We start from the raw sequence: 22,822 nt of genomic DNA on the forward strand, positions 1-22,822 counted from the left end.
GTTTATCAGGAATGCTGTGAAGCGACCCTGGTCCCCCCTGCAGACACTCCATTACAGGCCTGTGCTGTAGGGAAAACACATCACACACACACACACACACACTCTCTCTGGTGGGTCTGAACTCTCTCTTTCTGTGGTGAAGGCCGACGACCAAACCTGTGATTAACTTCATATTAATCTAATGTGAGAATAACTTCCTGTTATTAGAAAGCAACATGGAAAGAAGATGAATATTCAACGAGAGCTCATCTGTGCCTTATTGATTTGATCTGTTGATTTATTGATCTATCCAACCCCAATTTAAATTGAATGATTCACTCCCTTCCAGGTCAGTTGAAATGCCGTTAATCTGAATTAACTTGTCTTATTGTCTGAGTGAACTTTTCTTATTGTCTGTGCTCCTGTTGATTCCACTCAACAGATTAGCAGCTGCATCACAAAGTGGCCCTTTGTGCTGTTTCCTGAAACAACTAAGACCCACTCAGAATGTTGCAAATGATCATTAACAGACGCGTGTGTGTGCGTGTGCGTGTGTGTGTGTGTGTGTGTGAATACACGTTATGACCAACCCGGGAAATCCTGCTTTGCATCTGTGTGAATTCTTGAATGGGCAGCAGAGGAGCTTCACTTTTGTTTGCATGGGGGGAGGAGGGCCAGAGGGAGGGGGGGAGGAAGGGGATGATGAAGCTGGGGGAGGAAGAGGGTAGTCCTCTCCCCTCCTTGTCCCCTCCTTCTCATCCACCATATGAGACCAAAAGAAAAGGGGGAAAAAAAGCTGACCTTCCCATTTTCCATTCCCATAGATCGTATTACGGAGCCTCCAGCTCGGAGACATCTGCTCCACTACCAACAACAGAGCGCGTCCCCGCGTCTCTCTCAGACCTGTGACCGACTCCTGGTGGCGCCCTCCTCCTCCTCCTCCTCCTCCCCCTTCATCCCCGCCCTCCTCTCGCTCTCTCTCCTCCTCTTCCTCCTCCCCTCTTCCCGAGCGTTTGCGATCTCCCCGGTTTATATGTGTCAGACTCGTATCCGGAGATCATGAAGGCGCGGAGCGTGTGTGTCGTCCCCGTCCTCCTCCGGCTGTAGTTCACCCGGCGTGCGACCACAGCGCGTCCTCTCCCTCCGGTCCTCCCCCACTCCAGAGGCCCAGAACGCGGCGACCGAGCAGCGACCGATCGCCCCCCTCCCTCCCGGCCCAGGGTGAACCAACGAGCGGCACGTTTCTTTTTGTCTGCGGGCTTTGCTTCGCTTTGCGGCTTCGCATCATCTCTCCTCTCCTGCCGGCCACGGAAGAGAGGGCAACGAAGGGCGGATGATCACAACAAAGATCCGCGTTGATATCTGATGTTTGAATACATCTGAAGAGTCGGATAATCTCTTTGATTTTGCCTTCGTTTTCCACGTTTTTTTGTTTTTGTTGTTGTTGTTGTTGTTGTTGCTGTTGATATCATGGAGTCTGTGGAGAAGGAGTGTGGAGCGCTGGGTGGATTATTCCAGACCATCGTGAACGACATGAAGGTAACACAAATGAATTAAAGTACTCTCTCCCTCTCTCCCTCTCCCTCCCTATGTGTGTGTGCGTGTGTGTGTGTTCTCCCCTGACCTTTGTGATTGCACGGTGCCCGATCAGACTCATATTTTTACTGCCTTTGTCCCTTTTCACCGGGTTCCTCCCCCACCAGTAGCTGCGGGACAAATTCAGAGATCAAACATGTTTTCCCTTTGTGTCACTTGCTTGATGTGCAGCAGGTTAACCACTCCGTGTATATCATCACACAAAACCTGTTTTCATTCCATTAATAGCAGAGGATAAGCATTTAGTTTCAGCTATTTGACATATTGTGTCTGTGCATGTTTGGTTTGGAACATAACACCGTCATAACATGCCACAGTTCAGTCCTAAGCCAACTCTAATGTCTTTGCCTGTTAATGCCTGTAAAGCTATAAGAGAAGCAGAGAACATGTGGTCATATTGGAGGTGACAGGTGATTGTGTGTGTTTGTTCTGGGGGCACCGGTTGACCCCAAACAAACTGCACCACCATCCCAGCACTCCTACGCTCTTCTAAATTAACGTCAAGCGTCCACGGATGCTCTCGACGCCTCCGCCTTCCGGGATATCGATTGTTGCTTCCTCACGTTGGGCCTTGTCGCAGGAAATCACTGCTTTCTCATTGTGCAGTTCAATACAGACTTCAGCCGAGGTTTGTGTTTGTAATTGAATAGCCTTTAGTTGTGATCTCTGTAAAAAACAAGGAGTAAAGGTGCTCCTATCCTCTCGGGATTTGTTTGTGATAATGTTTTGAATGGCAAGATGCCTCACAGGCAAGTGTGTGTGTGTGTGTGTTGGGGGAGGGGTCAAGTGAAGGAAGTTGATTCAGGGTGGTCTGTTGTTCCCCTACAACAGATGGAAAGTGTGAATGTGTTCATCTGCCTGCCTTTGAATCTCAAAGTCCCTCTCATTGTCATGCTTCATTGTGTTTGTAACAGCAAGTAAACCAAGCACCAGGCCCCCACTCTCAGTCTAACACATTTGTTATTGATCGCTGCCTCACAGGAGCTCGGTGCGATTGGACGGCCTATTTATGGCCCCGAGTTTCAGCATGACTCTCTGTGAGCGGCTCGATGAAATCAGCCTCTCACTTATTGGCAGCGGTGGTTCGGTTTCATATAATTCCTTTTAGGAGAGAGGCGGCGGCTGTGAGAAAGAGTCGGTCTGTGTATTGATAAGCAGTGCGGATGAATGAGGCAGAAGCCCTTAGTCAGCACTGTGATGTCCGCAGATTCACACATACACACACACACACACATCTGACCTCATTCTTGCTGCCTGACTGAGCCACGCAAGCCTTGTCAGGGCAGCTTTACCGTGTGGGAGCAACTCAGCACTATAGATGATTGTGCTGTGTGTGATGGCGATACTACACACACTGTCCTTTAAACACACACACTCACACAGTTCGCTTAGAGAAAATGTCTGAATACGAGCAGCACCTGTTGGAGTTACATAACCGACTGAATTTGGAATAAAGAAACAGTGTAGGAAGTGTTAGAAGAAGAGACAGACGAGGATGAAAACACAAAATGGACTCAGCAAAGATCAGACTGGATGAGATCACTTTGTTTAAGATGGGGGTGTGATCTCAAGCCATTTTGTGTTGGAAAGTGTTGGATTGAAAGCAGGAAAGCCATTGCCTCTTTGCTTCTTTGCTTCTTTAATGTCTTCCGTCCTTCTTCGCATCCGTCCCGTCCACTCTCTGATCTTTGTCCGGATGTTAAGCTTGGCGTAGATGAATGGAAGAGTCCGTTTGGGTGCCATGTAAGCTCTCTGTGGCCGCTCCCTCACCCACCTCCCTCACCAGCCTCCCTCACCAGCCTCCCTCACCAGCCTCCCTCACCAGCCTCCCTCACCAGCCTCCCTCAGCTGTTTTGGCAGCGCATCCCTCTCGCCCTTGGGAGTCACAGGGCACACAAGTTAATTAACCACCTGTCGGAGTCAAGTGCAGACAGCCAGGCAGGGAGGGTCACGGCAAACATTTTGTTAAGGATGACACTTCCTAAATCATTTTTGAAGGCAGAGGCTTTACGGGAGAGAAGACCGTGAGTTAAATGTTGTCATTGTTGCGTTTGCGGCGTGTTTCAGGGATGATGAATAGCGAGAGTGCTTCCAGATCGCCTCCTGACTATATATAGTAAGAATCTGTGGCCTCGTTTGGCTCCCTTCCATCAAGAGGCAGACGAGGGGTTACGTCCTCCTTCCTCTCCTTTTCTCCAGGGCTCAAGCTCTTTATTCTAATGGGATGTGGCCACAAAATGTGTTTCAAGTTTTGTGTTTGCTGCTTTTGTAGCCCTGAGGCGCCGTGTGATGATCCTGAGGGTAAATCTGATCCTAAGCCTCTTTAAAAGACCAGCAAAACTACCTGCCCCGGTCAAATAAACAGTCGTGAGAGTTTATGCAGATCGTGCGTGTACGAGTCACATGGAGACACGTGAACGCAGGCACAGGCTCAGAGTGAAGCGGGAGAGGAGAAACACCGTAAACACTGAACAGCCATCATACCGTAAATGTAAAGGGGGAGAAACTATGTTGGCCCCTTTTTAAAGAAACAAGTCAGAGCACAGAGCTTTATTCTCTGACCCAGATCCAACCCCGGGGTGAGACGCCAAACCCTCGCTTTCCTTATCGGAGCGATTTCAAGAGAAAACATGCAGAGAAAAGAAAAAAAGCGTCCATTGAGTATTTATCAATTCACGGTTAGATCTTGGAAACGTCACGTCTGCTCCCTGCATGCGTACAGGATGTGTGTGAGAGGTTGTGTTTTGCATTTCAATGAGTTCTCGCTGAGACGCTGTGGCTCTTATTTGACAATGTTTCTCCTTTCTGTTATCAGAGCTCTTATCCTGTGTGGGAAGACTTCAGTGCCAAAGCGACAAAGCTGCACTCGCAACTCAGGTGAGCGAGACGCACCGATGAATGCATTCCTGTACTTTTTGTCATTTGTGCAGTAATGGTGAAATGACCCTGTGTGTTTCATTTACAGGACCACAATTCTGGCAGCAGTGGCCTTCCTGGATGCTTTTCAGAAGGTTGCAGACATGGCTACAAATTCCAGAGGTAAGAGGAAGTTGTTCATTAAATATAATTTGATTTTATCGCAGCAAAAGCCACACACACACACACACACGCATGCACGCACGCACACACACACACACACACACACACACACACACACACACACACACACACACACACACACACACACACACACACACATGCAGTATAGTACGTATATCCGCTGTAATCCACTGAAAGTTAATGTTATTCTTTCACCAACATGTAATTGCTCTATTCCAACATCTTGTGGGATCACTGTGCATCCCCCAGATACATAATAATCTTAAATTAGATTAACAGCATTTCCTTAGCAAATACAATAATGATTGACACAATCCCGAGGCCCCCCACACACACACATACAAGTGCACACACATCAACTCACAGATGCAATTCTCATGCTTTTATGGTCAAAGTAGAGACGGGAGAGAAGTGAGAACCGGAGCTTATTGTTCCTTTGGTCCTAATGAGGTCAGCTGATCTGCTGTGTCACTGTGTCAGACCCACCGACCACAGAGGCGGCTGATTAACACAGATCTGAGCAGAGCCGATAGTCAAAGAGCAGCAATGTAGGTCAAAGAAAAACGGCAGAACCACGTGGAGAAAAGATGCAAATGTAACCAACATGCAGGCCGACATACATGCACGCATACGCGTACTCACACAGAGAGAGAGGGGGAGAGAGAGAGGGAGAGAGAGGGAGACAGCTGGTAGATGGGCCACCTGACCCCGGGTCACATGCCAGCGTGCAGTGTGTGTAGGAGCAGAGACTTCAACTGACCACTTACAGCTGAAGAGAATCACTCAAGAGAAAAATACTTTCCCAATGTTCACACGTTGGTACCACTTTGACTCTGAAAGGCTTCCAGCAACACTACATGTTATTGCTCTATAGATAAACCACATGACCTTAAGTGATTCCCCATGTGTGCGCAGAAGCCTTTTGCAAGCCTGTGCAAGGTAGTTTAGGGTCGACTGAAGTTAGCTGGCAGCCTGATTCAATAAGGCGGGAGGTAAAGCCTGTGTGTGTGTGTGTGCGAGGCCGTACTTCAAAGGGAAAGTGTGTCTGCTGCTGTAAAAGAAGGGAAAGAGCAACGGAGTGATAGATGGGCCGGAGAGACAGAGATGAGAGAGAGAGAGAGATTTGGTTTCACAGCTATAGACGCATCAAATCCCTCTAAGTGTGTCATTCATACGCCCACTCACCCTGCTGCTCCTCACTCAGGGACCTTCTCTCCACCATTAAAGTCCTCATTCTCAGGACAACACCTGCACGACTGATCCAGAAGTCAAAGTGAGACCGGAGATGTTGTAAACAATACACAACATTGATTAGCAAATGAAGTAGTAGACAGAAAAGTCATTGATTAGTTTTGATATCCGAGGCTCCTTTTGTTCTGTTTTCCTTTGACAATGAGCCTTTAATCGTCATACTACATCCACTCCATTTTTCCTGTGGGACCCATATGGCTCCTCATGTGCTGTAAGCTCCGCATCTAATTCCACCAGAGGAACATCTCCTGGCAGCTCGTTGCACGCTGGTCGTCCTACGCTTGAAGAAATGAAAGGAGGAGAATAAAAGGCTGAAAGGGAAAGAAGTAGTAAAAGTAATGGCCCTCGTATTATAGATATATACATATATATATATATTTATACAGTATGTTGCTGTCCAGATGTTGCAGGCTTTCCACATGGTTGTGCTTTGAACAAACGTTGCAGCCTTGTTGCTGTATTGAAGCTGATAATTCCAAGAAACAGAGATTCTTGCTCACAGTCTCTATTTCTGTCTATGTTGCTCCTTCTCTCTCTCTCTCTCTCTCTCTCTCTCTCTCTCTCTCTCTCTCTCTCTCTCTCGGTCAGGGACGAGCTGCAGCTGCTAGGCACAGCTGGAGGTTTGGTTGCATTCTTCTTCCTTTAATCTTACCTTTGACACACTCGGTCCCCGTCGCCCCCGTTTACTCCCTCGCACTGGCTGGATCGTGCAACACATTTCCCTGCCAAGGAAAGCAAAAACCTTTCTGCTTCCTGAATGTGTCATAGCCAGAGAGAGCGCGCGCGAGAGAGAGAGAGAGGGAGGGAGGGAGAGAGACAGGATGGAATGATGTCCTGTCTGTGGCGTTTGTGTCTTTTATTGAGGCCTGGGGTCAGCTGTGATAAAGCATTACACCCTTTCAACTTCCTGTCGTCCCTTTGTTTCCTCTCTCTCTCTCTCTCCCTCTCTACATTCAAGCCTCCAACAGCCTCCATTCGCCTTCACGCTCGGATTCTTCTCCCCCTCAGTCGTCCATTTTTAGACTTTACATTCGTGGGGTCAGCGTTTGCCTTTGACGAAGCAGCTGGAAGCGCGGTTGCCAGGCGTTTTGGCGCTGGACGTCTGAACAGTGGTGTTTCTGTTCAGCTTGTTCCGTGTCTGGACGGATCGATGTCTAAACGCATGTCCGTCTAGGCGAACTCGGCGGGGCCCACATCTGGGTCCAATCAAGATCCTCTAACCACAAAGTGTGTGTCAGACGAATGTATTTGGAGAATTCAGACCTTTTAAAGATAAAAAGTTTCTTGTTTTGAAGCCACGCGGCTCTCTGGAAGCGTAATGATGATGTCACACACTGGCCTTTTAAAATGGCTGTGTGTTGTGTTTATGGTCATTGAGAGGACATTTGAGGCTGATCTAGACAATGGTGGTCTCCGTGTTTTGTTCAGGTGTTTTGTTGTTGCTAGGCTGGATGGCATTAGGCCACTTGTGTGTGTTTTTTACAAAGGGGCTGACATCATCTTTTCCATTTTTGGACATGGATGAATTTGATTTGCTTGTGTTCGCAGCGCACAGGGAGGTCGGCCGGGCCGGGGGTCCGGGGCTAATGGTCCATCGGGGGGCGTATGATGAGGTACGGTGCTCGGTGTTTTTTCGGAGGGCGACATTAGCCGGGTGGGGGTGGGCGGGTTTAGGGTCGGATGGAGTGGGGGGTTGTGGTTGCAGTGGGATTTCCACCAACTCTCGGTAGGCAGGCGAGTCAGAGGCGTTTAGCTAATCCTCTTAGCCCACTGTGTAACACACACACACACATACCCACATACATATACACACCCGGGCTGCCTCCTCTTCTCCTCTCTCTGCTTTAACACCAAACCCACGCTGGGACCCACTGCAAGTTTCTCCTCACCACTCTCAGACTCTCTGTTTACATCTGTGTGCCAGAACTTATTGAACACACACCATTAAACACTCTCACACACACACACACACACACACACACAGACGTAATGTTCCTGCGGGTAAATGCAAACCAAACGCTTACTCCTTCTTCTTCTACAACACACAAATGTACACAGCACAGACACAGAGGTGCGCTTGTGGATCAGTGTGTCAGCGTAGGACGTAATCTGCTCAGGCGTTTACGATTCTCCGGTCTGGCAGATGGGACGGATATCCCTGCTCGCCATCTGGACGGGCCTGGCGTGGACACGGCGCGGTCCGCAGGACGAGCGGGGGGATTACTGTTCTCCGCTCCGTCCCCGCAGCGCAGTTATTTTTACAGGCGTGCCAAATAATGAGAGCGTGCACGCGGCAAATACACTGACATGCAGCGACCTCAGCGTGTCACGCCGGAGGCCTGATGGGCCTGCGGGTCTTTACACAGAAGAGCCGAAGGGTTATATCTGATGCCATAAGCTTGCGGATTTCAAACACACTCATACATTGGACTTATTCTGTATTGTGTGTGTGTGTGTGCGTGTGTGTGTGTGTGTGTGCTCTTTTTACCCCTGCTGCTTTGCCGTTACTGCAGTGTGTGTGTGTGTGTGTGTGTGTGTGGTTTGCTCTTCAGCTATTGAATGACCTCCAGTCTTCAGGTCGCTTTCATACGGACTGGGCTTCTCCTTTCCCCTCCTGCCGAGCCCGTCAGTTAGACCGAGCAGAGCCAGTGACCACAGCCGGATTCCAACCGATGTTTTCCAGTTTGGGTTACGAGGAAACCCCCGAAAAAAGGGCGGCGGAAGCGGGAGAAAGAAGGGAACGGAGGAAAGGGGAGGGGGAACAATAACAACAATAAACATAACAATAATAAGCTTTTACCCCGGGGTAACTTTCACTCCGAATACCAAAAAACTAAGAAGACAAACATGTTGGGAACACTGTGTTCAGCTACATCCTGGACATGAACTCAGGGTTGAAGGGAGCTGGAGAGGGGAGGGACAACACACCAGCGCTGCGTCCCCAGATGGAGGAACACAAGGGAGTGTGTGTGTGTGTGTGTGTGTGTGTGTGTGTGTGAGGAGGGAATGGAAGGATCTTTGACCAAACCGGTGTGGAGGTTTCTGAGGTAATTGGTAGAGATCAATACTGATTGATTGTGACCCAATGCTGCTGCTTTAAGTAGCTGGAGACCTTCTGTCTTCTTCGTCTTCTTCCTCTCGGCCTCTTGTCCATTTCTTTGTTTTGTCTCTCTCTTCTTCATAATAAAAACCACATCTGGATAAGGGGACGTGTTTATTTTTAGCAGCATTCTTTCTCCCGAACAGGAAGCTCCATCAACAGTAGATATCACTTCCTCCATTTTCTCCTCCTCCTCCCCCTCCCTCTCATCTTCCTCCTCCTCCTCCTCCTCTCTTCTTAATGCACTCCAGAACATGTTTATAGCATATGAGACCTGTCTGCGGGTGTTTGCTGCTCAGGAGGTAAAAACTTTGCTGTGTGTGCCGTCTGGGGCCATGTAGACAACAATGGGATGAGTGTGTGTTTGTGTGTGTGCGTGGGTGTGTGTGTGTACATGTAGCTTGTGCGCAAGCGTGTGACTAAGACAATTGACCTCCAGGCTGTTTCCCCTGCTTTTCATTAGCATTGTTACTGCTGAGAGGAGACATTCTGCATGTAGGAAGTGACACACACACACACACACACACACACACACACATGCACACACAGGGTTTGAAAGCTGTTTGATTTCTACTGTAAACTTGCGTCAGAGTTCAAACACAGACTTACTCACTTACTCGCACGCACACACACACACACGCACACACACACACACTCACTCCCAACAGTGAATGTTCCTACTCTCCAGGATGGGGTGTGATGTTTAAAAATACACACTGATGTAAACGTTCATTCTGAAAAGATGGAGTCTGGGCGTAGTGTAAGTGTGTGTGTGACATTTCTAATGTTAATGGAAAACTCCAGTGTGTGTGTGTGTGTGTAGAGACACTGGTGGCCTATTTTCCCAAACAAAGACACTGAAACATGACACTTTCCCTTCACACACTTGATCACAATATTTACACACAAAGACGTTGCACCCATCTGTCATTTTCCATTTATTAGAATTTGACATAAAACAAAGTGAAACTCTTCTATTTTTGCTGTAATCACAGAGAAAGGGATCAGAAAAGCTCTTTTATTTTCTACATTCAAGCTTTTTGGATCATTGAATCCTGGATTTGATCTGTTTTATTCACGACTTTCCTCATCATCAGACGCGAGCGATGCTGCTTTATTCATCGCATCACATTGACTGGCTGTTCCTCGCCGAGAGAGACGCCTCGGGGATGTGTGTGTGTGTGTTGGGGGGGGGGTTGGGCGAGGTCACGCTGTGCTTTGAAGTGAATGTTTGATGATGTGAACGTGTGATGTTTTCACTCTGAATCGCCTCTGGGTGTATTGGCGAAGTCAAGCTCTGTATTTCTTCTCCGTTTCTCTATTTGTTTGGACGGTTCTCGCCAAGCTCACGATAATGAAGAGAAAACACCAGTTAAGCTTTGGTAATCCGCCGTCGAATTCACCGGGTCACAGGTTTTTACTGCAGGTGATCACTTTCTTGCTTCCAACGTGTGCAGATTTCTCAGAGATCCGTCCTGGCAGCACTTGTTGCACCTGCAGCAGCCAGCTCGCCCCCTCTCCCCCTCCTCCCCCAGCTCCTCGGCGGTGTGAACTCCCTTTCATCCCCTCTTCCCACTCCCCCGGCCCTCGTTCATCGATCAGTGGCCTCCGCTGTGTCCTTGCCAGTTCACGGTTTGCACTTAAAAGGGAGCGAGAGAGAGAGGATGAAGGCATGAGGAGGAGACGCCGGCGCCGCAGCCAAGGTGCCGATGTGAGGAATAGCTGTTGTCTTATGGATGATGGAATTTCCTTAGCTAAGCGGCAGCTCTATGAGAGCTTAGCACAAAAAGGGACTTTATATTCCTGGAACTGTAGCTGCAGCGAGGATGTTCTGTACCTTTCTGCTCCACGGCCCACATAAACATGCTTTATTGACACAGGAAGCAGAGAGAAAGGGAACACCCACTGCAGCTCCGTGGAAATCCAACACTCAAACTGGAGTCCTTTCACAAACGGGTCGCTCTGCGCCTGGGCGTCTATGTATTCCGCCCACGTTCCCAAAACGGAGGCCAGGTCTCAGTCCAGCTCGGTAGTCTGCGCGAAGGAAATCCGAGCCAAGCTGCAGGCTTTAGATTCTGAAAGATGGAGCGGGTTAAGCTAAGCTCCCATGTTGAAGACATCAGGGAATGAGGCCTGGTGGCTACAGCTCCCGGTGCCTGGCAGGAGGAGCCCCCCTATAAAGCAGGACTATTAAAACGCTCCTCCTTCCCCCAGGAATCAGGGTGGTTAATCAGAACCAGAGCTCTGGATGGAACCACTGGCTAAATGCTCCGACCGCACTGCGCTGTAGCCGGGTCGTGGAGCGCAGAGTTCCCACCAGAAACCCCCACAGTGGAGCTCATTCTTCCCACTAACAATCCTGTGTACTGCAGATCTGGTGGCAATTTATATTAATGTGCCGTGCACGTATTGAAACAGGCATCATCAGTCTCAGCGGCGAGCACGGAGCTGGTGTTATAATGAACCACACATTGCTGCGCTGTGTTGGAATGTAATCTAGAAGCCCCTCGCTTGTTTGCTCCATGTCCTAAGATATATGACCGGGATGCGTAATAGCTCTCTTCCACTCTGGTCTGTGTTTTGTTTCATTGATGCATGCGTGTGGGTGTCTGCTATGAGGTCAGCCGGGCTCCCCTTGCACCCCCAGGGGTCCGGGGTTTGCGAACGAATCACTTTTCCAGCCCTTGAACACTTCTAGCGAGGGGCCGATTCACCAAAACGTCACGTGCCACACATCGTTCCATCAAACCGTAGGGAGAGACATCAGAGATGGGTAAGATAGATATCCTACATCGCCCCCCAGCATGTAGAGATTGAAGCATGTGTGTGTGAGAATTTAGGGGGCCTGAAGAAGTGAATCACCCTGACCGGAACCGTCCGCCCGCCCCGTCGGAGGCCAGAGGCCAGCAGGGCTCTTGGACTTGGACAGGAAGCCTCTGACCTCCCCAGGATGTAGCTGTCAGCTGATCCTCCTCGGGGAAGGGAAGGAGACAAGGAGGGGACGGGAGGGAAGCAGAAGGGAGGGAGAGGAAAGGAAATTGGCAGGTGTGGATGGGACAGGAGAGAGAGAGGGGGGGAGGGGGGAGGGATCTCAGGGAAGCTGGCTGACAGTGACATTGGGAAGGTCTGTTATAGAGATAAAAAGAGCCCTCATTGCTCGCCCTCTCTCTCTCTCTCTTCCTCTCTCCCTCTCCCTCTCCCTCTCTCTCTCTGTCTCTCTCTCTCTCTCGCTCTCCCTCTCCATCCTGCCTGCTCGCCCTCTAAAGAGCTGATTCGCAGCTGTGGATGCCTCCCGTAATGCTTTTAAGAGGAGAAAGGCCAAACGGAGCGATTCGTAACCTGCGCACACGTGTCCTCGTCTGAGTGTGTGTGTGTGTGTGTGTGTGTGTGTGTGTGTGTGTGTGTGTGTGTGTCAGTATTTTTCCACATCAGGTTGTCTGAGTGCCTGTTAATGTAGCAAAGGCGCAGTGTGTGAATCAAAGCTTTTATGTGACAGATAATCCCGACCCCAGTCCTTCAAAGACAAACATCTCTTTTGGTTATTAACAGCAGCAGCCATGTGTGAACACAATCAGGCTCCGCTGGGCTTTTTTTAACGTCTGTGTGTGATACAGCAGGGCGACCTTTGACCTGTCAACTCTGCTCGGTCACGTGGGAAAGCAATGCAGAGCGAGACAGACAGACACAGACAGAAATGCAAATCTGCAAAGGCCCAAGGAAAACTGACGTCTCCTAAAATGGCGTCTTTGATCTGCGCCGACATGAGCTGCAGTGGACAGCTGAGGGGAAACTGTGGACTGAAATGTCTCACAATGTGATGTGATATTGAAGGGGAGACAGTTACCGAGCTTCTATATGTGAGAGATGGAGCAGTGGGCCGATCTCGCATGTGGCTCATTCATCGTCCAGTTTCTGATTTCATGCCGGCTGCATTAACGTTGTTTTTCTGTCTGTCCGTGCTTCTTTCTGTTCATTCCGTCTCTCTATTCCTGCTTGTCCTAGCCAGTTTCTCTTTCTCCCTGCATCCACCCAGCGTGAATGGTGTTTAGGAAACAGAAAGAACAGGAAAGGCAGAGCAGCCTGGGAAGAATGGAGGGATATCCCCTTACAGGGTTCCCTCCTTTTTCCTCCAGGATAGAAGGGGTGAGAACTTTGGAAAGAGGGTGGAGGAGGGGGTGGGGTAAATCACACCACCTGTCCACATGCACACACACACACACACACCCGCGATACACAAACACAGACGCACAGGCAAATATTCTCCCAACGCGGCCCTGCATGCTTCCACTGTGAGGCCGGTCTGCTGCTGAGAGATCTTTTGCTCTCCCTTTGTGTGTGTATGTGTGTGTGTGTGAGTGAGACCCTCAGATTAGCCCTGTGTGGCCCAGATTACAACGAGATCTGCGCTGCTACATATTACGACGGCCTGTGAACCATTAGTGATAAAGTGGGTTGTGGTCCAGCCCGAGCTTTAGGGCTTAAGACCCCATTTAATTACACTTGAGCGTGGAGGAAAAGTCCGGCAGCCAAGTCACACACACGCCGTTTGCAAATCTCAACGCGTCAACAGCTCTGTGGGGGATCCTTTGATTTGTTGGGAGGAGGATAAAGATGCAGTTGGAACACAGGGGGTCACATTTGCAGCCCCGGTGATGGAAACGACAAACAAATGTGACATTTGTGGCTTTGGTGGTTTTCTGGTCGCCATCTAGTGGCTGCAGCCGGAACTTCCTCTCCAAGCAGGAGCCTTTCAAAATGCTCGCTTGGATTTGTCTCTGTTTATTTGTCTCTGAATCATATTTGTGTTTGCCCTGAGGCATATCTGTGCTTTGTTAAAGCAAAGCTATTGTATCCTGGCTGACAGTTTGTAATTTTTGTTTGTTTTGTTTTGTTTTTCCAAAGGTGCCACCAGGGACATTGGCTCAGCTCTGACGAGGATGTGTATGCGCCATCGCAGCATTGAAACAAAATTACGCCACTTTGCCAAGTAAGTGCTGCTGTGTGTGTTTTTTTTTCGCCCGAGGATATTATTTCATTGCAGCTCCCATCGGATCTCTGTTGACCTTCGTCTCATTCTGCCCACTGTTCCCTGAGTGTTTGCAGGCCGCAATTATGAAGCTGTTATGTACCTCATCCCTTTGACCCTCCAGTGCTCTCATGGAAGGCCTGGTTACACCGCTCCAGGACAAGATAGAGGAATGGAAGAAGACAGCCAATCAGCTGGACAAAGACCATGCCAAAGGTGAACGACTAGGAAATACACATAAAACTTAAATAGGCACTTTTATGGATCACGCAACTACAGAAGGATCGTTTCTATCATGTGTGTCTCTTGCTCTCCGCAGAATACAAGCGATCTCGTCAGGAAATCAAAAGGAAGTCGCTCGATACCATCAAACTACAGAAAAAAGCCAGAAAGGGTGAGAGAAGTGCTCCGCTTGTAAGGAGAGCGTATTGAACTGTAATTGAACTGCTATTTGCTCTGCTCTGCTCTGCTCTGCTCTGCCCCTTCCCCTGCCGGGTGGTGAATCTGAAATGGCGCCATCTAGAGTGAGTCAACAGAAGCGACATCAAAAAGCCATAAAATGCAAAAGGCGTCTCAACGTTCGCCTTATGAATCAAATAAATACGCTTGCAGAGGAGCGTGAGCGTGGATGTTGTGTTGACGTTTGCTTTCCCAGCAGTGGCTTGGGTCTCGACCTTGGTGCGGTGTGTTTGATAACACTAACGCTGCCTCTTCTTCTTCTTCTTCTCTCCTCCTCCCCACCCCCCTCTTCTTTCGGGTTCTTTCTCGGGCCGTAGAGCTTCTAGGTATGTGCTGCGCTTTGCTTAGAATATGAAAATATTGACATAATATATTTCTTAATGACATCATCCCCATCATAATCACCATCATCACCAGCCCAGCAGTAGCTCTCCACGTCTCAGCATTTTGTTCTTTCACAGCCACATGCAAAACACTGCATTTGTCTCAGCCTGTAAGTTCATTTCTGCTTGACTCTGATGTGAGCTGGCATTCGCCCCCCGTGACGACACTGCCACCGTCGCCATGCCCACCCCCCGACCTAAATCATGGGTTTTAATAGCTTTTTAATTGGCAACCGTTCAGATCCAGCAGACAGCGTTTCGGATTAATTACAGCGTCAGAGCAGATGCAGTGGAAAAGGTTCAGACCTGTTGACGTTTCCCAAAACAAATTACAAATATTGAGTATGTGAAAGGTGCATAAGGATTGATTAAAAAAATGCTAAGATGATGGGTTTTCACCTGTAAATCACCCAAAATGTAGTGTCACAGTCGCCATCCTCATCGTCTCCTTCTCTCCGTTCTCCCATTGCCTTTCTTCATCCATCATCTGGTGTATGAATGGTTGACTCACCCTTGGTGTTCGCCGCAGTAGCCTGTGCGTTAATAACATCCATTTCAGGACCTTTACCTTTTACCTTTTCTCACCAGTCGCCACGCATTATCGCTTCATCTCGGCGACGACATGATTCAGCGTCTCATCGTCTGCCACGCGAACCATCTGAGTGTAAAGTTTGTCAGTGCGTTGACCTCCAGCGCAAAAGCAATCTATCACTATGAGTGTTGTAATTATCTCTCATTTTGTCGCTCTCCCCTCCTCCCTACACTCTACACACTCTCCCCTGTCAAAACATCTCTCTCTCCCCTACGCTCCTCCTCTTTTGTCCCTCTTCCTCCCTCACTCTGATCTATCTCACCCCCCCCTTGGACCCTTGCTCTCCGCAGGCCGGGGTAACCTGCGCCCCCAGCTGGACAGCGCCATGCAGGACGTCAGTGACTTGTACCTGCTGATGGAGGAGACGGAGAAGCAGGCGGTGCGCCGAGCCCTCCTGGAGGAGAGGGGGCGCTACTGTGCATTCATCAACCTCCTGCAGCCTGTGGTGGTGAGGAATATTCAGCCTTTATGCATCCTCAAGTAGTTGTAAGATATATGGCAGCTGTTAGTTTCTAATTTGTCCCATTTCCCATGTTCCCCTGCAGAATGTGGAGATTGCCATGCTGGGAGAGATTACGCATTTACAGCCCATTGTGGACGACCTCACTCTGCTGACTGAAGACCCGCACAAGCTGCCACCAGCCAGCGAGCAGGTAAGAGAGGCGCAATCCTTCCTAACACTTAATGCTGTTTGGTGCCTCTGCACTAGGAATTCTGCTAGGAATAAGGAATATAGACATTTCAACCTGTTCCAGTTTGCTTCTTCCCTGCCTGCAAGTAATCTCTCCGGTGTTCCTTGTGTCCCTGTATAATGTGACATCGCAGGTGATCCGAGACCTGAAAGGCTCCGACTACAGCTGGTCCTATCAGACCCCTCCTTCCTCCCCCAGCAGCGCTGGGTCAAGAAAGAGCAGCATGTGCAGGTATGCACACACACAGACACACACACTCTCAAACACACTTTGTCCTTTGTTCAGTGTGTTCTGTTCTGGGTAATGTGGTGCAATGTGTGTTTTGTAAGCTATGATTTGTGTTTTGTGTGACATGCCCAATTGTTGATGGTGTGTTTTGTTGATGCTGGCTCAGAGCTCATTGCTATGCTGGACTGAACACACACACACACACACACACACACACACACACACACACACACACACACACACACACACACACAGACACACAGACACACCCACGTACCTGTTTCCAAACCTTCTTACTCATATATAAAGCAAAGCAATGGCATGTGTCACCTAAAGGAACAAGTGGCTCTTCCTGTGCCACGTTTTGCTGGTAACTGAGATTCTTAGCTCTTGCTTTTGCAGACGTGCAACTCTGAGGTTTCTGGCAGGGACATGTCCAAAGCATCAAAGAACACGAGCTCACATTCAAGCATAACACACACTTATTCATAAGGGCGGCGGTGATATTTCAACCAGTTTTTGTGTGTGTAAGTGGGCCCCAGATGCAGGCAATGCTTAGAGCTGCTTTTTGATCTTAGCTTAGAAAATGACACCAGGACAGAAGAAATATCAAACCATGTTGCTTTTACATGTAAAAGATGATTTAAGAGTCTGGATTTTTTGTTTGCAACGTCAATATAGCATAGGAAAGATGGAGGGGTGGAAGAGAAGAAGGATGACATCACTAACAAAGTCAGATCATTTAAGGATGGCAACACTAAGCGATATTAAATTAGATGGAAAATAAGAGAATGGAAGAGAGACATGCAGAAGCGAAGAGAAATCAAAGCAGATCATATTTCAATGCTCTTTGATGCTCGGCAGTAAGAAGAATGGCAACCTTTGTTTGCTCTGTTCTGCTCTGTCTTGGCCCTGAACCTTGTAAATCAAGCGTGGATGGACTTAATGTAATGTAATGATGATATTTCCCGGGAACAGTCTTCTCCAGATGCCATCGGCCGGCGCTCACCGCCTCAGCAGCGTCTCCTCCCACGACTCGGGCTTCATCTCCCAGGACGCCAACACCCACTCCAAGCCGCCGTCGCCCATGCCCTCCGACATCACCAGCCAGGTAATGGCCTCGGCCTCAGCCTGAGAAACAGCGTTTTAATCTTTTGATCGGGACACGAAACCGGGACAAAGCTCCCTCGTTGCTCCTCAGTCGCCTCCGACAATAAAGCTGGGGGGCAGGAAGACACAGCAGCAACAACAGCAATACTGTTCCTGCCACAGTAGATCTAATTGTCTTGTTTTTCCCACTACAATTCATTGCAGTATGTGGCACCTTCAGGCTGACCTGAGATATATATGTTTTCCATTTTTCTTTCATTTCCCACACAACCCTGCTGTCTGACTAGGAGCCTGGTAGACAGAACTCTTAGTTTTGGTATTAACTGGCGGCGCGTTTCAGCTCAAAGACGTGGAATTTTCACCTCCCCTCCCCCCAGGACTGATAGAGTTATTCTTCCCTCACAGTCTGAATGGATTGCAGTGTACAAAACAACCACACGGCAACTGATGCAACGCTCTGCCCTGAATAAATGATCTTACAAGCTGCTTCATTTTTCATGTAGCGTGCGGTCGACAGATCTCCTCTGAGACCCCCTACCTCCATCTTCCTTAAGCCCATCATCGCCGTCTCCAACTCTCGACCTTTTTCCACGCGTTTCTCACTCCGCTCTGTCTCTCTCTCTCTCTTCATTTCTCACCCCCTCCCTCTCCTCTGTTTCTTATTCCATGTTTCACTGTCCCTCAGAAATCAACAAGCTCAGCCTCCTCTGAGGCTTCAGAGACCTGCCAGTCTGTCAGCGAGTGCAGCTCTCCCACAGCGGTTAGTACTGCATGCGTATACATCTCACATTCACGTCCACGTAGGCGTAAACACTGATATATATATTTCACTCATTGTTCTCTGTAGCCTGAGGAGGCCTGTAGGCGGCCCCCTGTATGATTTGAACGGGGGCTATTTAAGGGTTTTGAGCAGTCTGACTCAGACTTGTCTGTCCATTCCGCAGTTTGGCTCATGCTCATCCTTCGGTACCTTCCGCCCTGCTTTCTCTCTCACTGGCACCATCAGGCCTCTCTCTGTCATACTACCTGCGTCCCCCACATTTAACCACTCCCCTGGATCCAACACCCCCTCACCCACATCAAAGGTTCCTAGCTGGAAGGTTTGTTTTCATTTGCAATTTCACTTTTGTTTTTTTGTTTTTTACTTTTAAAAACTTTGTTGCTTCTTTTGCTTCGTTCTTACTGCTCACACACCAGTTAAGCAGCGTGTGCATTAACCTCACGATCACCACTTGCTGTTGATCATCCAGCTCGGCTTCCAGATCTTTCCTAGCAAAGGAACTGAAAGCTGAACTGAGATGGCTTGATCATTCATAACACGCTCACATTGTCTAACACAGTCTGCCCATAATCCTGCTCGGCATCTTAACAGTTCATGAGCCAGAATAGCTGCTTCCCGTTTCGTAGCAAACAGAAGCCTGCACCACTGTCGGAGGGATAAGATTGCGAGAGAGAGTCTCATTGTTACATCTGCCGCCACAGGACTGGGCCAAATCGAATTCCTGCGAGTCGCCCTTGGTTAGCACTCTGCAGCGAAGGAGGGAGTCTCCAGATAAGATGAGAGACCTGGACGCTCCGCCGAGCCCACAGGGGTATTCTGGGATGCATCCAGATGACCCCCATAGGCTGAGAATGGGCCCGGGAGCCACTGCTTCCAAGGTGATCATGAATAAAAATTTAAAAAAAGGCAAAGGTCAGATTTTGCACCGTGTGATGAATTGTGTCTTTTAATTTATCTTTGTGTGTGTGTGTGCTTCAGCATGGTGAGCCCACTTCCCCGGCAGCCACCAGCCTGGCCATGGTTCTGACCAGAGGTTTGAGTATGGAGCAGCAGAAGAGCAGTAGAGACTCTCTGCAGTATTCCAGTGGCTACAGCACCCAGACTAACACCCCGTCCTGCTCTGAGGACACCATCCCCTCACAAGGTAACACCAGGGTCTCCAGGGTAACAGCACACACTTATGCCTGTAGAGAAGACTTACGTTTCTGAGTAATTTCCATTCTCTCTAATTTTCGTTAATTAGGATCTGATTATGAGTGCTACTCCTTGAATGGGGACGCTGACAGTGAAGGGCAGGCAGACTTCGACAAGTCCTCCACCATCCCACGACACAGCAACATCGCTCAGAGCTACCGCCGCATGATCCAAACCAAGAGGCCAGCTAGCACAGCGGGACTGCCTGCTGGTAAGTCAAGTCAAGGAACTCAGAACGGCGCAGGGGGAGGAACCTCGGGAATCATCGCCTCTGGAACGGCCACAATCCGTCGGACGCCATCCTCTAAAACTGGGGTGAGACGCACACCGTCCATATCCGGCCCCATCCCCATCCGCCCCCCTATCGTCCCAGTTAAAACCCCCACAGTCCCTGACTCTTCAGGGTACGCCAGCCTGACCCAGCAGCATTTAGGCAGTGATGAGTTTCTGTATGGTGATGACCCATCTGCTAGTGACTACATGAGGGCTTCTCCCAAACGCATGAGCTTGCCTGACACAGCTTGGGGCTGCGGAGGGGGAGGGCTGGACAGGACTGTTTATGCCCAGCAGGCCGCTGGCAGGGCTGAGGAGGACCCTCTGCTCGCTGCCAACCGCCACAGCCTGGTGGAGAAGATAGGAGAGCTGGCAGCCAGTGCCCACGCCCTGGGTGAGGGTCAGTTCCCTTTCCCCAGTATGCTGCCAGCAGATCTGGCTCGGGCCGCAACCCACGATCCGTCTTTGGCCGCCCAGGACGATGTGGATATCCTGGTGTCTATACGCAGGGGGGTGAGGCTCCGCAAGACACTGACTGATGACAGGTCGGCTCCCAGGATGCTGTGGTAGCCGAGGGAGAAGCAACTCGACGCTTTGTAGTGAAACACAACAGCACTCATGTAATACATGAACCGAGGCACAAGTAACAATGGAGAGGTAATATGGTGAATGAAGGCCAGTTGATAGAATAAATGTACAGAGGATGGAAATGAGTGACCATGGACTGTGTCATACCATTTCATGTTATGTATGTATTGCGTACGTACAAAGTACCCCATATGTTTGGTCTTATTATTATTATAATTATAATTATTATTTGTTTTTTGTCTGTGGGCTTTGTGGCTGTGCATTCCTGTTCGCTTTGTGCTCAGTCGTTAAGCCCAAGTTGTCCCTTTAGACGCGGTGATCAGAAGTCACCTCTGTAGGGATTCAATGTCTTTGCTCTTGCTCATATGATTATTATGATATTGTGCGTTTCTTAGGCTGAATTCAGACCTGGGGTTCGTTTTCTTTGTTCCAATTCAGAGAAAATTTTGTAAACAAACGCGCGCGCTTGCAACCCGTGTTCTGATTGGTCAGATTTGACCCGGAAGTGACCCCCTTACCTGGGTAAAATGGCCTCCGTCACCTGGCGAAAATCATAAACACAATCCAAAAAAATGGCGCTTCAGTACCGTGTGTGTATAGTTGCTTTGCTTGCTATTGTCTCGTTGATCTTAAACAACGCTAGGTACATCGACAATTCGTTAATTTTGAGCGAATATCAAGACTACAAATCGAAAACAATGTGCCGATGCTTCAAGTCAAAGATTGGCTCTGATGGACGCAAACAAACAAGTCCTCGTCCGAAGACGCATCAGGTAAGCTTGGTCAGATATTTATAATATTTATGATCCTGAACACATTCAACAAACTCCTTTTCATAGCATATTCAGTACAGGAAGTGAGTTGTGTCGTTTATTGAATCGGTTGCAATTGATTCGATTCGGATCCGAGTGCGAACCGGTCTAGGGGAGGGGGGTTCACGATCCCGGTTTCAGCTCCCAACGGGCCTCGGGTCTGAACAGAGCCTTAATTAACTCAACCACCTGTGCGTTTGCTGAAGTGCTCTGTGAGCCTGTCTGTGTGTTGTATTTGGCATCATTACTGTTCGTGTGCCGTAACATTGTTTTTGTTTTCACAAAGCTAAACAGCAAGTGTGTAAGTCTTGTAAAATAGAAGCAATATGGCAGTGTTTTTATTGCTGTACTGTACTGTCAATATATTCTGCAATTAAAAAGGCTTTTTACTGTTAAACGTCTCGGCTCTCATAGTTATAAAGTGTGTGACGTCCGCAAGCTGCCGCCAGGAATGCAAATAGGCCTGTTACAACTTACAACACAGCCAATTATTGGTGCAGTGTTAGCGCTTTATTATTATGATTTAAGTATCTGTGTTGTTAGTTCTCATTTGTCTAGTAAAGTAGTGGTGTTGCTTATCATGATCTGAAAGGCAATATTTAAACCCATCACCTCCCACATCCCATTTTAGTTTGGGTTCACTCTCATTTCTAAGACAATTGATTTGACAGTTTCTAAGACTGCAGTTCCCTCGGCAGACAGATGAGGGCGTCAGAGTCCCTTTGCGCGTGGCAACTACAAGCCTGTAGCAGCATTTATCAAGAGGGCTGCTTCTGTTAAGGTATCTGGCTGTTAGGCAAGATGGATGAAGCATGTAAGGATATTTCATAAGAATGTAGCTGTACTGCAACAGCAGAGGAGAATAGTTAAGAAAAGAACGACATGATGGCCAAGTTAGCTCAGGTGTTGCATTTCTTGCCTTGCCTCTGATTTGCAGCCTTAATTTTGAAACGCAGGCTCTGTGTAAATGTGTTCAGAAGTATATGTGAGACGTACGTTCCCATGGGATGCAGTTGAAGAAAGCTCCCCTCATTAGGCCTTAAATGAGCAGAGCTGGAGGAAAAACAAATCTTAAATTAAGTGTATAAAGCTTTTCCCTCTGGACAGTGATGATGAACCACACAGGCTTTTCTGTAGATGAAGGGCTGCTATTGGAGGAGTGTGTATGATGTACGAGCCCGCCGTCCGTTTGGGGCTGCAATTATTAAGAATCCACTTAACAATGTTGTCTGCACAAACATGAAGAGAGTCTATAGAAATTAGACATAGCTATATAGGAGAGAGAGGGAGCTGGAGAGAGAAGGAAAGGGAGAGAATAAAAGTGACCTATTTAAAACTCTGACACTGAGTCATCACTAAAAAAATGCCAGTGATTTGCAAGGGAAAAATGGAAGCTCACAGGAGGGAATAAAACCAGACAATGAAGATCAGACAGTTTGATCTGAGGGCTAATCATGGCCGTATGTGGTGTGTGTGTGTGTGCGGGGGCGGGTGGATGGGGGGGGGAGTCTGGATATATTATGAAGCAGATGCTGCAGGACCACCGAGTCTGAAGCCTCCTGATTAGCCCGCTGGTCTCGGCGGGCCCCACAGTATATTTCCCATTCTCCCCCTGAAATAGCTCCATCATAATCCTCCCAGCCTCATAAATGGCACATTATTGAATTTACACTATTAGTTCACAGCCTTGAACTGGTC

General features: G+C 48.7%; 1 protein-coding gene across 5 annotated transcripts; it reads left to right on the forward strand.

The window, feature by feature from the left end:
- Nucleotides 1-839: 839 nt before the first annotated feature.
- On the forward strand, nucleotides 840-21,510 carry mtss1la (MTSS I-BAR domain containing 2a). 5 transcript variants are annotated; one of them, XM_076138342.1, is made up of 15 exons: nucleotides 840-1,518; nucleotides 4,391-4,452; nucleotides 4,541-4,614; nucleotides 13,889-13,973; nucleotides 14,137-14,228; nucleotides 14,332-14,406; nucleotides 15,737-15,894; nucleotides 15,992-16,099; nucleotides 16,272-16,369; nucleotides 17,345-17,477; nucleotides 18,162-18,236; nucleotides 18,421-18,576; nucleotides 18,959-19,135; nucleotides 19,236-19,401; nucleotides 19,501-21,510. In XM_076138342.1, exons 1-15 carry the CDS (start codon nucleotides 1,450-1,452, stop codon nucleotides 20,292-20,294), a joined length of 2,322 nt encoding a protein of 773 aa, XP_075994457.1. In that variant the 5' UTR covers nucleotides 840-1,449; the 3' UTR covers nucleotides 20,295-21,510. The 5 variants fall into 5 exon arrangements, with proteins under 5 accessions (XP_075994457.1, XP_075994464.1, XP_075994474.1 ...); XM_076138349.1 differs by lacking the exon at nucleotides 18,421-18,576 and having other exon boundaries at nucleotides 841-1,518; XM_076138359.1 differs by lacking the exons at nucleotides 18,162-18,236; nucleotides 18,421-18,576 and having other exon boundaries at nucleotides 841-1,518.
- The last annotated feature ends 1,312 nt before the right edge of the window (nucleotides 21,511-22,822 follow it).

The sequence above is a fragment of the Genypterus blacodes genome, unplaced genomic scaffold (assembly GCF_046128005.1).
Source record: "Genypterus blacodes isolate CSIRO-AG114 ecotype Tasmania unplaced genomic scaffold, CSIRO-AGI_Gbla_v1 ptg000015l_1, whole genome shotgun sequence".
NCBI classification, from domain to species: Eukaryota; Metazoa; Chordata; class Actinopteri; order Ophidiiformes; family Ophidiidae; genus Genypterus; species Genypterus blacodes.

What these genes read in the sequence shown, in the direction of transcription:
- mtss1la (XM_076138342.1), top strand. Translation starts at nt 1,450, where the DNA reads ATGGAGTCTGTGGAGAAGGAGTGTGGAGCGCTGGGTGGATTATTCCAG. An exon ending in GGACAAAGACCATGCCAAAG is followed by an intron (nt 14,229 to 14,331) that starts GTGAACGACTAG and finishes TGCTCTCCGCAG; the next exon opens with AATACAAGCGATCTCGTCAG. An exon ending in ACCTCCTGCAGCCTGTGGTG is followed by an intron (nt 15,895 to 15,991) that starts GTGAGGAATATT and finishes GTTCCCCTGCAG; the next exon opens with AATGTGGAGATTGCCATGCT.